Here is a 14,194-nt window from a genome sequence, read left to right as displayed (position 1 = left end):
TCATAGACAACTTTAATCATAGAATCAATAAGGTAAACACTAACATGCTGTTAAAAAAATTAAAAAACACAGTCCTTTGTATAAAACAAAAAGAATTCCATTTTCCCTTGCATTAAATTTAACACCACAGAGACAGAGAACCTCATTTTCTAAAGACTAGGAGCGTGTCTGGGAAAGAAAAGATAAGAAACTTTAACTCTTACAGAATAAAGCAAGAAAGAATGAGACTGCAGTTTGCAAAGGAAATGAAAAAAAGCAACTGGATAAAGTAAACACTGCCTGGCACAGAAACAGAAATATGCCCCTAATGAACATCAAAAGGAAAAAAAAAAACCAAACCCAACATTGCTCTCAGGCCTCAAACAACTTTGTAACTAAATCTAATGATGTAATTTGCTATCTCTGTAAAGAAATGAGGGTACCACATGATGAAGACAACGTGAAAGCCTATTCCGCCACCCTACATGAAGAACTTCATCTTCCTTTTCACCCTTTTTCCTTCTCCTAGAACTGTGTGGTAGATACCTTTTTTGGTATTTTTTTTTCCCATGCTTAAAAACTGGCAGGCAAAGCATCCAGCTGAGGAAACAAATTATTCATTATACCAGAAAAGAATAACATCAGGAATAAAAAAGCAAAGAGGCAAGCAATCTTGATTTTCAGCAGCAAGACCCAAGGAACCAGCCCTTGCTTCTGTACAGTCCAAAGCCATCCACTCCCTCTTCCAAGTGCAGAAGCAAGTCAGGAAAAGCAGGCTAGGTAACAGGGGTAGTAACAAACACCACTCCTGCAGCACCCACAACTGTCAGTGGCTAAAGAGGAAACGTGTAACCCAGTACAGTGGTTCACCCACCCTTTGATATAAGGATGTGTATAGAAATAAAGAACAAAGAAACATCTTGGTTAACAAGTTAAGTTTGGAGGACTACAACCTTTACTTCTTTCATGTCTACTACAAAACTGATCAAAATAAAAGACATGAGAAAAACAACTTCAAAGGCAGTTCAAAACAAAGCAAAATTACCCTTTTCTTTGACTAACAGCATAACTAACAGCAGCTGGCTATGTGTTTTTAAATCATGAACTAATCGTCTCCACTTAAAGTTTGGCAATTTGACCTTTCTCCCTGATCAACCTAACTCAGAAAGGGAGCAGAGCAGGTATGTTCCTTCCATCAAGAGGCAGCACTTCATTCCAGCAATGTCATCTACACAACCAATACCACAACTTCTCTTGTACTGCATGCAAGAAGTTTCCATTTCCTGTGCAGGCACCCATGAGGTTAATGCAGCCTCCAGCAGGGCTAGAGCAAAGTCTTTGCCTGACAGCAACGTACTCAGGTAAAGACAGAAATTAATGAGGGGGGAAAAAACAAACAACAAAACAAAGCAAAATGGTGGCCAAAATCTTCTCATTAAAGACCAAGATGGCATCATAACAAAACAAAATAAAGCACCAGGTTTATTTTTAATTGAACTCATCCAAGTAAGTAAGAGAAAAAGCAGTAACACTGTGAACCTTACCCTTCATTTTACTAAATTAATTACCCTGGCTTTAAGCAGCATACCTGTTTTTGAAGTGAGCATCTGCCCAAATTTCAGATAACACAAGGCCCTTAAGACTAATTTTTCTGTAGCAGCATATTCTACTAGTAGCTTCCTCACAGAAACCAATATTGCATCAGCTCAACGGACGGGAACAACACATGCAAAGCATGCTCACCAGTTCCATTTACTAGTGACTGTCAGAACCTCTTGAAAAAAAAAACAAACATTGATGTGCTGATGTCTTCCACATACTTTGAAGACAACATTCTACCATAAGTGTTCCAGTCTGACCGATGCTTTTAGCAGAGGCCACCTGGTTAAAGTCATCTTTTTCCTTGAAAACATACTAATGGGCATTATTTGGCCAAACATAACAGTTCAGTTAGAAACACACAAACATTTTGAAAGTACTTTAAAACTGAGTTGGTCTCCTGCTGAAACACTGCAACTACTTAGTTGTACCAAATGAGTACTCAGAGACTGGATGTGAGGAAGAAGTTCTTCACCATGAGAGTGGTGAAGCCCTGGAATGGGTTGTTCAGGGAGGTGGTTGAGGCCCCATCCCTGGAGGTGTTTAAGCCCAGGCTGGATGAGGCTCTGGCCAGCCTGATCTAGTGTGAGGTGTCCCTGCCCATGGCAGGGGGGTTGGAAGTAGATGATCCTTGTGGTCCCTTCCAACCCTGACTGATTCTATATACTTTTCCACATTAGTGTGTTTCAGTAAAATATGTTAGAGGAGCTCTACTCCATTTTCCCTGCTATACAACTTCAAATGTTTGACAAGATCATCTTAAGTAATTGTACTTAAGGAAACGAATGGCTGTCATTTCAGAAACATCTTTTCAGAAAGACTGTAATTACAAATTGCCAATAAAATAGATTACTAAAAGAAGCTATGCCTGAACAAGCTGAAGTCATGGACAAATGAGAAATTCACCCAAGCACTCTGCAAATTAAGTGTAAAAAAAAATCACAGACCAGAGCATTTATAGTAACAATTACTCTAAATGCGTAAGAACTAGTATACTTTGCAAACACAGAGGAAAAAGCTTATCTTAATTCTGATGTGTCTCTCATTCACATACATCAAATGGACAAGAAAACTAACAAATCATGGGAAGAAGGGGCACAAAAATAACCCAAACCACATGTTTTGTAAAGAGATCTCTCAAGCTCCAGGTAATTTAATATACCATGTCCATTTTGTGGAGGACAAGTAGGGTTGTTAGCAACCTATTTGACACAGTGCTTCTGAATTTCAAAAAAAATAAATATCATAGATCTAACAGTGTTCAACACCAAAGGTTCTTGGAAGGAACAAGGCAGACTCTCAGAAGTTATGAAATCCCAATCACTGGGAACATGGAAAAGGTGTTGTTTCCATAACTATTCTAGTATTTCAGGCAAATTCATTGACTGGACAGAGACAAATCCCACTTGTCTAGCAATCAGCTGATCAAGAGATCACCACTACTTTTACCTGCAGTTGTTCACTTTGCTTACAGGTTTTGAGGCCACACAGGAAATAACAATAAAGAGTCTTAAAGCTTGTATAATCAATAGTTAAAATTTCACACTTTAAAAACCTACTGTTTCATACATTTAGTTTACTTAGAGTTGTTTTTAGTGATCTAATCTTTACTTCAAAATTCTCAATCATGGTCAAGTTGTAACTTTCTTTGTAAATTCTTCTAACAGAAGCACCAGAAACTCCATGAGATGGAGTAACAAAGTTCAGGTTTTCCTCCTCTCCCAGAGATTATAGGATTGTTTCACAATTAGTGATTCACACGGCAACTTGATGAAAGATACTCCAAAACAGTCTGTCAAGTAAGTTATAAATCACAGCCTTCTGGCTTAACTTTTGGCAAACAGACAAAGGTCCAGCCTGCATGTTTACAATGGGCAAAATCATACTTTCAGAGAAGAGGCGTTCATCCAAATAACTTTGTACACACTGGAGTGTGCTGAAAGCAGGTGTACAACTACCAATTGAATATCAGCACTCCATTCAGTAGCTGACCCTCATAGTTTTAACTCATGAATCAATGATTTCATAGTAAACCCCAAGTCAATCATTGTTCCCTGGATTTACAGTAGGAACTATGTTCTGCACTTAGCTAGATTGCCTGTATTTACTCTCCTCATTTCTCTTTGCTTTTCTCAAGACAGACACACATACACACGAGATCATTGCAAAGAAAGAGCTGCATTGATATAAAAATATCACACTGGGCAATGCTTACTGCAAAACATGAGCCAGTTTTAATACATACTTCCACATATCAACCTGTCTTTTCTATTAGATATCAATTTTATTGCATAAATACCTTAGGATAGCAGTACAGACATTTGGACACAACGAAGTAGCACTATCACTCATAGAAGCAAGTTCTATGATAGGAAGCAATAAAGATGATGACAGGAAAAACACAACAAAACAAAACAATGGTAGGACTACTCTTGCCACCAAAAGACAGTGAGAGTAAAATAAAAATCAAATAAATTTTAAAAGAAATAGACAGAAAACTGCTTTATTTGCAACCATGTTTGATCTTCTGCACAGACACTGAAGTTACAGAAAAATACCCAAGAATTTTGTAAGATCTGAAGACACACCAGTTGCTTCCAGTTTAGAATACACACAATGTTCACTGACTTGATTTAAAGGAAGCTGCTTTGTTGCAAACATGTTGCTCAATGAAATGAGAAAAACAGGAAGCTATAACAAACGGCAAATAAGTTCAGCAAATGGACTAGGACTTGCTGAAGCAACACTGCTACATATTTTAACCAGAAAGTACCATATCCACAGACAACAATATTTTTTTGAAGAATCTATCCTATACACGGTGGAACCAAGAAAGCAAGTAAGCATTTGTAGCATTTTAAATGAAATGAAAAGGCAAGGAAGGGCAGGCAGTGAATTTGAGGGTTTAAGTCAGTAGCATCTACAACAAAGAGCCTCCTTAAGCTGCCAAGTATCAGCAAATTTAAAAATAACTAAGTTTTTAATTTTTTTTTTCATTTATTTTCATGTTTTATCTGCCAGTTTATTAAATCAAGTCTCCTTCCAAGCACTTCCTGTGACAACACTAGCCTGGCAACAAAATTGCCACCAGAGGACTACAAATGCTCTTAAAAGGCAGGTTTTAGAGAGAACTACCATCTTTCCCCATAACTGTACCGGTGAGCAGACAATATTTTGATACTCAAGGTTCTGCATGTGACTCTACCCCAGAAGATGAAGCCTCTCTTGTACACTTAAATCATATCAGCTATGTAACACATCTGTGTACAGACAGCCCTGATATAATGCTGAAAACTAAAGTAGGTCTTTCCATCAAAGAGCCTCTGCAGGCTTATTTCACCTCTCTCAGAAGAGTATACAAGCTTGAGGTTAAAAAAATAAATAAGAAAACCAAAATGAAACACACAAACCCAACACACACAAACCCCACAACACAAAGAAAACCCCAAACAAATAAAACCACAATACAAAACCCCCTGCAAAACCTTTCCCTCCACCCCCCAAATGTGTAGGTGCTGCAGACATGGCAATGTACTAAAAGCTACAACATATCCCTCTAACTTGGAAGAAAAGTAAAATTTTGCCCAAGTAATTTCTCCCAAATCAAATCATAAAAGTTTAATTTTGTCAAGGCTTCATATGAAGAAATCAAATAATCATTTATAAGGCTAGGAAAACGTGTACAAGACCAGTCTTACATTAAAAACAAATAACTTTGTCAAAACACCCAAGGCAACTTCATTCAACTTTACCGTTAGTTATATTCATTGTCTGCTATAATTAGCTCCATCTTAATGGCTAATACAGTATAAACACTCTTCTAGGACAAGAGTTTGGATAACAGACATAGTCATGACATCCCACTTGCACTGGCACAGCATCATCACTCTTAGCTTTACAATTTTGCCCATAATTCCAACAGTTACAAAAGAAAAATACAAATGAAGACTTTGGTTACTTTAGTTTTATTAGGTTTAAATGTGCTGTTTATCCAAGAATATGCTCAGTGTAAACTTTTACCTGAAAAGATAAACACACATTCACAAAACTAAATAAGCACTTTACTCTGCCTGCCTCTCTTCTTAAAGATTAAATTATGCAGTCTAAACAACTTTAAGAACTACTTCTATAGTCAGGTGGACTTTTGAATGTCTCAGTGGATAGAGGTTTCACTCTCTCTGGGCACATGGTTCAAAATGAACAACAAACCCAAAAGTAATAAGCACAACCAAAAACCCACACACACTCATCCCACACAAAACCCCTTAAATCTAATCTGCCTACTCAGTTTCCTTCTATTACATACTTAGAAGAAAGCAATGTGACCTTCCTCTAAGCTTCCAGGAAATCCAGTCTCCCCTCCTGAAGTGATGTGCCCTAGGCCTCTAATAATTGTGATTATCCTCACCAGGCACTTGCAGCAATACGTTATTTCTTTCGTATTTTGGTGAATCCCAAAGAGTACTTCAAATGTGGCCTTGCTGTTGCTGACTAGAGGAGGAGAACCACTACTCTGTGGCTGCTGGCTACACTCTTACCAACACAGTTCAGTACGTGGCTGGCCTTTGCCATTGCCAACCCACTTTGAACTTGTCATTCCATCTGAGTTCAAGGTCTTTTCCTGAAAACCTTTCTTCCAGCCAGTCTGTACTGCTGCACCCTACTACTCCAGCCCTGACACAAGATTTCACATTTCTCTTCACTGAGCCACACAAGGCTCCTCCTCAAGGCCATTTCTTCAGGTCCCACCAAATGCTGACTGCCTGTCAGCATATCAAACAACTTGGTGTCCAAATACACTTGCTAAGATCACACTCCAGCCCATCATCCAATTAAAAGACACCAAAGAGTACTGGCTCCAAAACTGATCCTGGAAGGATGTCACTTGCAGTCTGCTGCCAGCAGGACTTTGCTTCACTGATCACTATCCTCTGTGCCTGGCAACCCAATATCACATCCACCCTGCAGGTCACTTATCTGGTCTCTCTCTCTCTCTCTCACCAATCTGGGGATAGCCAGCTCCTAGAGCAGACCATACCAGAGACCTTGCAGTACTGGAAACTTATTTTGCACAAACTGATCTCTAACATCATACCGGATTTTGAGTTCTTAGATATGAAAAAATATATTATTACTTTTTATAAATCCTCTATTGGTATTGTAAGTATCTATTTCTGCATCAGAAATACTTCTGTATTTCTCCTGATAATAAACCTATCAAGAAGGATTAAAATAAGTAAGATCAATAGAGTGGTTATTTAAAAGAAAGAAAAAGTACATACATTTCATGCTAGCCATAGTAACACCACCACTTTAGGCCTGTCCTTTCACCAGTGAGTGAAAGAGATGAAGCTGCACAGCCACCTATGTGCACATCTATGTGTATAAAGAGGGAAATGGGATCCCAAGAGCGTGTTCTTGCTTTTTCACAGGAGCATTAAAGTTTCACAAAGCCACTGCAATCAAACCCACTATACTCAGAAAAATCTTACTTGTTATAATACAACAAAACCTCTGCAAGAGCCTACTGGTATTTAAAACCCAATATATATATATATATATAGCAGGTCAACACTGTCTCTTTAGAAATATAAAATAACTGTTTACTAAACTTCACAGCAGGGAATGTACTTCCAGCTGTACTCTCTCAGGAAAGGAATCTCATGCTTTTATCTCAGGAGTTTTCCTTCACACTCACCAATAAACCTTTAGGCCTCTTGGCCAGTATCAATGAAAGCTGACAGAAAAGTCTCCAAGAGAAGTAAGTACCATGGCACAAGCTATTAACTGGATTCAGAAAAGTTTCTCATGAAATATAAAGACATTCTATTTGGTTAGGGTACTTCTTTTTTAGAATATGCTTATATTGCCTACCTCCACATTTGAAACAATACTAATAATCTGTATTCTGGGCTTGATTTTTATTGTAAGGTACTATTCCATTCAGTGTTAAACATTATGTTCTTTCACAGAATAGTAGGGGCTGGAAGGGACCTCTGAAGATCATCTAGTCCAATGTCCCTGCTAAAGCAGGTTAACATAGATAAGGTTGCCCAAGACCACATCCAGGTAGGTTTTGATTATCTCCAGAGAAGGAGACTCCAAACCTCTCTGGGCAGCTTATTCCAGTGCTCTGTCACCCCCACAGTAAAGAAGTTTTCCCTCATGTTCATATGGAACTTCCTGTGTTACAGTTTGTGTCCACTGCCCCTTGTCCTGTTGCTGGGCACCACTGTAAAGAGTCTGGCATCATCCTCCTGACCCCCTTTAGATATTGAGAAGCATTGAGAAAATCCCCTCTTAGTCTTCTCCAGGCTAAACAGCTCCAGGTATCTCAGCCTTTCCTCATGAGGGAGATGCTCCAATCCCTTAATCATCTTTGTGGCCTTCCACTGGACTCTCTCAAGTAGCTCCCTGTCTCTCTTGAACTGGGGATCCCAGAATCCGATACAGTACTCCAGATGTGGCCTCACTAGGGCAGAGCAGAGGAGGAGGAGAACCTCCTTTGACCTGCTGGTCACACTTCTCTTAACGCATCCCAAGATACTGCTGGCCTTCCTGGCTAAAAGGGTACATTGCTGGCTCATGGAGTTCAGGATCCTCTATGGAAGAAGGGCAGCTCTTCTCTCTGTAAACTTGTTTCACATCTGTTTAAAAAAAATTATTAACAAATACCTTTATTCACATCATCACAAGTCACAATAAGAGTTATGAAAATTGAGTTTTATTCATTAAGAGTGAGAAAAATACTGGAAATTAAATCAACCAATCTAATTCTGCTCCAAGTAATTCATTTGTAATCTTTCAGTGATGCCATGCTGGACTATAAACATGGTTTTGTGGGTTGCTTTGCCCTCTCCTTTCCTTATTTCTTTAAGCAACTTCTTCCCTTTTACTGTTTTTAATCTACAGAAGGTATTTCCACAAAACTCCATCCTAAACACCAAAGAGCTTTAAGTCATGTTGCTTAAGTATCGCTCTCTTCTCCACCAGGGTCAAAATTCCCATGACTACAGGCAGCACACTGTCAGGATTTATCTGAATGGTACATTGAACAGCGTGCACCAAACAACACTTTAACGGTTTCCTAACTGATAAGCAAACATGAAGCAGCCTGTTAGGAGTTCAAAATAAGAATCAGTACTTTTCTATTAAAAAAACAAAAAGTGAGCAAAAAGCAGTACTTTCATAAATGTGCCTAAAAAACTGATTCTCAAAAGGCAAAGCTAATTAATCTGTCGTGACTGAAACTTCGAAATACCAGTGAATTATTTTTAGTTTTCCTCACGTCAGTCACATTAGGTAAAAGGAGACTGCCTGCTTATTACAACCAAATGTTTCCACTACTACCAAATGAAAGGTAAAATTGATTACATACTAAATGAATAAGCACTGTAGCATGTACACACATTGTTGTAAATACAGGATATTGCTGTCAAGTTCCTCCTTGATCACATTGTGATCAGGAGTTAACCAGGAGCTGTCAGTGAAGCTTCTGTATTTGAGGATGCTTGGGTACCCATTTGTATGTCTTCGGTGCAATTTCCCATTCAGTTTAAAAATAGTAATTATTATCTTGAGTTTATTTGCTACGCAAAGAAACTTTTCTTGTCTGGTTCTTTTAGGAGGGTCTGCTCCCAAAAGTGTATTTCTTGAAAACCTTACGATTGCTTGTGGTGTGTTATGTAAGACCCAGCTCTTAAGCCCAAAGCTCTCTATGATGTAAAACGCTTTCTGACTGCCATAAGCAGTAGCTTGCAAGGTTGGAAAAACCTTTCAATGTCAGAAAGCACACTCTGAGTTTTCAACTTCTCACTGAATAGCCAAAGAAAGAAAATTGGTAATTAAAGATGCTCAAGTACTACAAAAGTGTAACAGTAAAACAGACATCACAAGCAACTGCAGCTATTCGTTATTCTATCATCAGCTTCTAACTGTTCCATCTTATGTACCGGCTTGCCTAAAAGGAATTGAAACATTTAAGCTTAACTTCTGTATCTCAAGACAGTCCTGCAAAACATCTGCTGCTTTAGGACAGACTCAAAACTGCCTGGTCATGATAACTGAATTATCCCTTGAGTGTAAAGATGTCCTTTCAGCTGGAGCCGAGACACAGTGGAATGGTAATCAAGACAGTCTTGTGGTGATCCCACATGTGCACTACTTATTCTCAGAGCAGATGTCATCATTCTCTAAAAATTCCAACTAGCTCACAAACATCAACTCTAGGATTAAAATCAACTCTTCAAATCTCTTTGAGTAACACAAATCATGGAGCTACAATGGATACAAAAGCATGTCTGGTGAGAACAAAGCAGAGGCTGTACTTTAAGACACTGTATCAGCAATCTGTCTATACAATCTTAGCATTTCAACTTCTTTTTTACAAAGTAATTAGCCACCCACTTGCATACACAATAATCCACCTCTTCATATGAATATTATAAGAAACTTCTCCCACTTTCATGAAGAAATGTAACATTTAAAATGTCTTCTTTGCATGAATGCAACACTATGCTGAACAAATCAACACGTAGAGTATGGACTGCAAATTCTCCTGAACTAGAGCTAGGCTATAATATAATGGTTTTGTTCTTTCCTCACCAAGTTTGAAAAAAAATAGTAATCATTACTTTATCAACAGAATGAACCTTAAAATTTATGTTTACTGATGGCCATTAGATAACATTCATGTCTTAAAATAAATTATTATTAACAAGAAACAGTCTCACTGTTCTTTGGTTCTTTTGCCTAAGCCTGGCTACAATTATAGCAGTGCCTTTTGGTTTTTTTTGTCTGGTGTGACTGGATGAGCAAAACAAAAAAATAAAAGTTTTGTCTCAAAAGGAAAACAAACCACTTGAAAATTGTCAAAAGTTTCAGTAGTTTAAACAATGTAGCATGACTCCTTATTAGCCAGTAAGCTACTACATAGCCACATATACTCACTATTCTCTCCTTTGACAATATTATAACAAATGTAAATAAAGTTTTTGTGGGGTGTTTTCTTGGGGAGGGCAGGAACTCAGTATAAGGATATTGTTAATCACAATTAAGGAATGGTAAATTCACAATTCTGTAACAACTTTCACAATACTAGATACAGAAAGACACACACACACGACAGTCTATTTCTCATCACATTCTTTATGAAGAGGTGGTTCTCAGTTAACCACTTATCTGAGCTATTGTAGGTATTACAGCAGACCAAGAGACTACAAAACTGAACTAACTTTTGCTAAACCTATTTAATTTTCTTATAATTTCTGTTCAGCAAACACTTATCACTCACAATCTTATTTAAAATAAAGGAAATACATAGTTTATTCACAAATCAGCTCATAGCCACCAAGGTATCTGCAGGTTGTGGTGAATTAAGTTAGCTTTAAAATAACCACCTAAGTACTTCAGGCTGCAGCACTGTAACAGCACAGTGCTTCATACTGCATGCAAAAGCCCAGTGGGGGCTCCAACCCACATTCAATATTAAGTTAAAAATCAAACAGCTGTAAGGATGGGATCATTCCCTTTGCCTTAATAAAGTGGACTCAAAACTGAAGCTCAGAAGCTGCTTGAAGAGCTCTTCAGTCATCCACAATACATGGACAATAGCAGAGGTAGTAAGAGCTACATAACAGACACTTCAAACATTCAATCATGATCTCTTGCTTCGCATGAATCACAGCCTCAGGTAAGGAGATGTAAAGAAACCAACCTAAAGTAGCAGCATCAGAACCGCATACACAAGCTGTAGCTATGATAAAGACTCTAATACAGAGTTTCACTAACAAGATTCTGACCATCAACACTACTTCATCCAAATGAATAAAAACAAATTTGGGAGAGTTGCAGGTTTTTTGCAGTATGTAAAGTATATCTTGCTTCCTATCAAATAAAGCTGTTTTACAATTACAGATAGTAAAAAAAAAAAAAAACAACACACAAACAAAAGCCAAAACAAAACAAGTCCAGAATCAACGTAAACCATAAACTGTTTAAATAGGGCACATAAAATAGTTATACAAACAAAAGAAATTCAAGGAATAGCTAAACAAGCACCGTAGGTGCCCACTGTTCTCCATTCCTCTGAATGACTGCTGTCAAATCAGACACAAAAACTTTGAAAATACACACAAATGTTGCAATACACTGTGAATTTATCTGCTATACTTTGGTTTTCTTTCGACAGGCATTACCACACTCAGACTGGACTGATGAATCTCCTAATTGATGAAAGCATTCTTACCCTAGAAAGTATATTCTTGCCCTAGAAGTCACCAGTGATGGCAGAATATTTTATTCTTAACTCTGAAGATGCTGTCAACTGTACTAACAAGCATACCAATGTTTGTACCTATTCCACATAGTTAAGCCCAGGGGGCAGCAATACTGTCAAACACAGACCAGAACAGGTAAATTTCTGACGAATCTATAAGCAAACATAGCTTAGTTACACAAGAAATAAAAGCAAGTTATAGTTAGGGAAAAGTCACAGAAGTTCATCTAGGTTACAAAAAATTCAAAGATATACTTCTAAATGCAATTTTACAGTCACTCTATCACACAGCCATTGCAAGCAATAGTGCTGTTAAAATCCTGAACATAGACAATTTCCCTACAAAGACAATATTAACTAATTTTAATGCTCTACAAGTATATTTTCCATACCCAAGACTATCAGGACACCACCATGATTAACATTCTTTCCTTGTATACCAAATGCTTTGTTTCTGCCAACATATTCAGCAAAACTAAAAAGAATCTATTAAAACCATCTCCTAGCTACATGCTGGCTTGCAAAGAATTGACAAATACTTGATGAACTAAGTGTATAATCCAAAACAATTAACTGCAGTCTATGAAACAACAGCAAAAAAATGTCTCCTTCCAGCATCATTATACTAGCACTTTCAACCAAGCAAAGAGGAACAGATGAGCTACACACGGCCTTGTTTTAAAGTCATTTGGAAGACATTTCCTCATAGTTGCTAGCCTAGTCTTTAGGAAATCACACCGAAACCTCCACTAGGAAGCAGTGGACTGATATCCCACAGAAACCATCTCTGGAATTCTATCCATTTTCACATTTCCATTTCCTCACAGAAAAGCAAGACAAACCCTTATATGATGCATATAATAAGCACTTTAAAAAATCACCACCACTGAGGCTTCAAGACTGAGATGCTGACACTGTATCATCACTTCTGCTGCATCATTTTTCCTCCTCTCCTTCGACCACCGTCGTTTTCATACTCTTTTCCTCACTCCACATTCACCTTTCCATCCTTACCTTATTTCTTAAACGAGGTCTCCTTTGACAGGTTTTCTGTGGTCAGAGTTCTGCACTGACTTGATCTAATGAGCGGCAGGGAAAAACCTCTGCTAATGCTCCCAAGCAAAACTCAACGTTCATCTTTCCTCTAAAAAGCCCAAGATCCACATATTTTTCTACTGCAACAACTGCCAACACCAAGAACACCAAGAACTACAACAGTAATATTTAAGTTCAGACAACTGCTTTACACGCTAATCTTTAAGACGCATGGGCTGGAGAGCTTGCTGTAACTGGCTCAACACAAGAGCGAAGTCCCACAATTAAAAAAAACAGATTACGTGCATACCAAAGCCCCTTGCTGCCATGGATTTAGGGGTGGCGGTACTGCCCCATCCCTGATGCTCAAAGAAACAAACAAACAAAACCCCCAAATAAATAAATTAAAAATTTAAAAAAAAAAAGGAAATAGGAGGGGAGTGGATGAAATGTTTTACCTCTTCCAGCAGTGTAACCGTATTTCTGCAATTCTGCAGCCGGGTGGTGAAGCTGGAGGTGGTCGGGGAGTTGTAATCCTCTGTGGTCTCCGCGATGAACTCCGATACGGTGATCTGGTCCGGCATGATCCTACACCACCGGTAAAGCCCCGAAGAAGCCGAGCACAGAGATCCAGGGAAAAAGACGACAAGTTTGGGGGGAAAGGTGGAAGAGAAAAAACAAACAAACAAACAAACCAGAGGGAAGATGTTAACAGCCAGCAGAGACCCGCAGCATCAAAGCAGCGGAGCCGCAAACAGAGGCTGAACCTTCGCCCTCCACATCCAGCCTCTCCCCCGGCCGCCCCCTCCTCCTCCTCCTGGACAGGAGGTGAAGGGGGGAGAGGCCCCCAGACGGCACCCCTCGCCTCACCCGGCTCGGCCGCGCCGCCGGGGAGCGCTCCCTCGGCCGACTGCGGCCCCCGACGGCTGCAAGGACCGGGCCGCCTTTGAGGAGCCTGGCCCTGCCGCCGGCGCTGAGGGGAGGGAGGGAGGGCAGGAAGGAGGGGAGCGGCACCCGCCAGCCCCAACCCTGCCGGGTTCAGCCCCTTTCCCCACCCGCCGCCGACACCCACCCGCCCCTCACGCCCCTCGCTTTCAGCGACGCTCCCGCCCGCCGCCAAGTTCAGCACTAACTTGTGCGGGCTCCCGCTGCGCCCCCCGGCCAGAGGGAAGGAGGGGAAGGGCCGGGGGAGGCGACGACTGGCCGGGGCAGGCGGGGGCTTCCCGGGGGCTCCCACCGCCGCTGACAGTCACCCGGTGACTGACACGCGCTGCCCAGCGCCCGCCCGCAGCCGTTACGTGGGGC

The 14,194-nt window shown here is 39.8% G+C and overlaps 1 protein-coding gene across 5 annotated transcripts in view; it reads right to left on the bottom strand.

The window, feature by feature from the left end:
• The window catches only part of ASAP1 (ArfGAP with SH3 domain, ankyrin repeat and PH domain 1), a 130,402-nt gene that overhangs the window by 89,244 nt on the left and 26,964 nt on the right, over window positions 1-14,194 (bottom strand). For 3 of the 5 annotated variants that reach the window (XM_068155535.1, XM_068155532.1, XM_068155534.1), the window contains exon 3: window positions 13,348-13,477. In XM_068155535.1, the coding sequence (XP_068011636.1) occupies window positions 13,348-13,477 (130 nt within the window). Of the gene's footprint in view, window positions 1-13,347; window positions 13,478-13,759; window positions 13,858-14,022; window positions 14,169-14,194 lie in introns of those variants that run through there. The other 2 variants (XM_068155533.1, XM_068155536.1) reach the window with 2 other exon arrangements.

The sequence above is a fragment of the Melanerpes formicivorus genome, unplaced genomic scaffold (genome assembly GCF_026170545.1).
Source record: "Melanerpes formicivorus ecotype bairdi unplaced genomic scaffold, bMelFor1.0.p_v2 SCAF_32, whole genome shotgun sequence".
NCBI lineage: Eukaryota > Metazoa > Chordata > Aves > Piciformes > Picidae > Melanerpes > Melanerpes formicivorus.
Note: the sequence above shows the minus strand (reverse complement) of the source record. Positions and strands in the feature narration are given on the sequence as shown.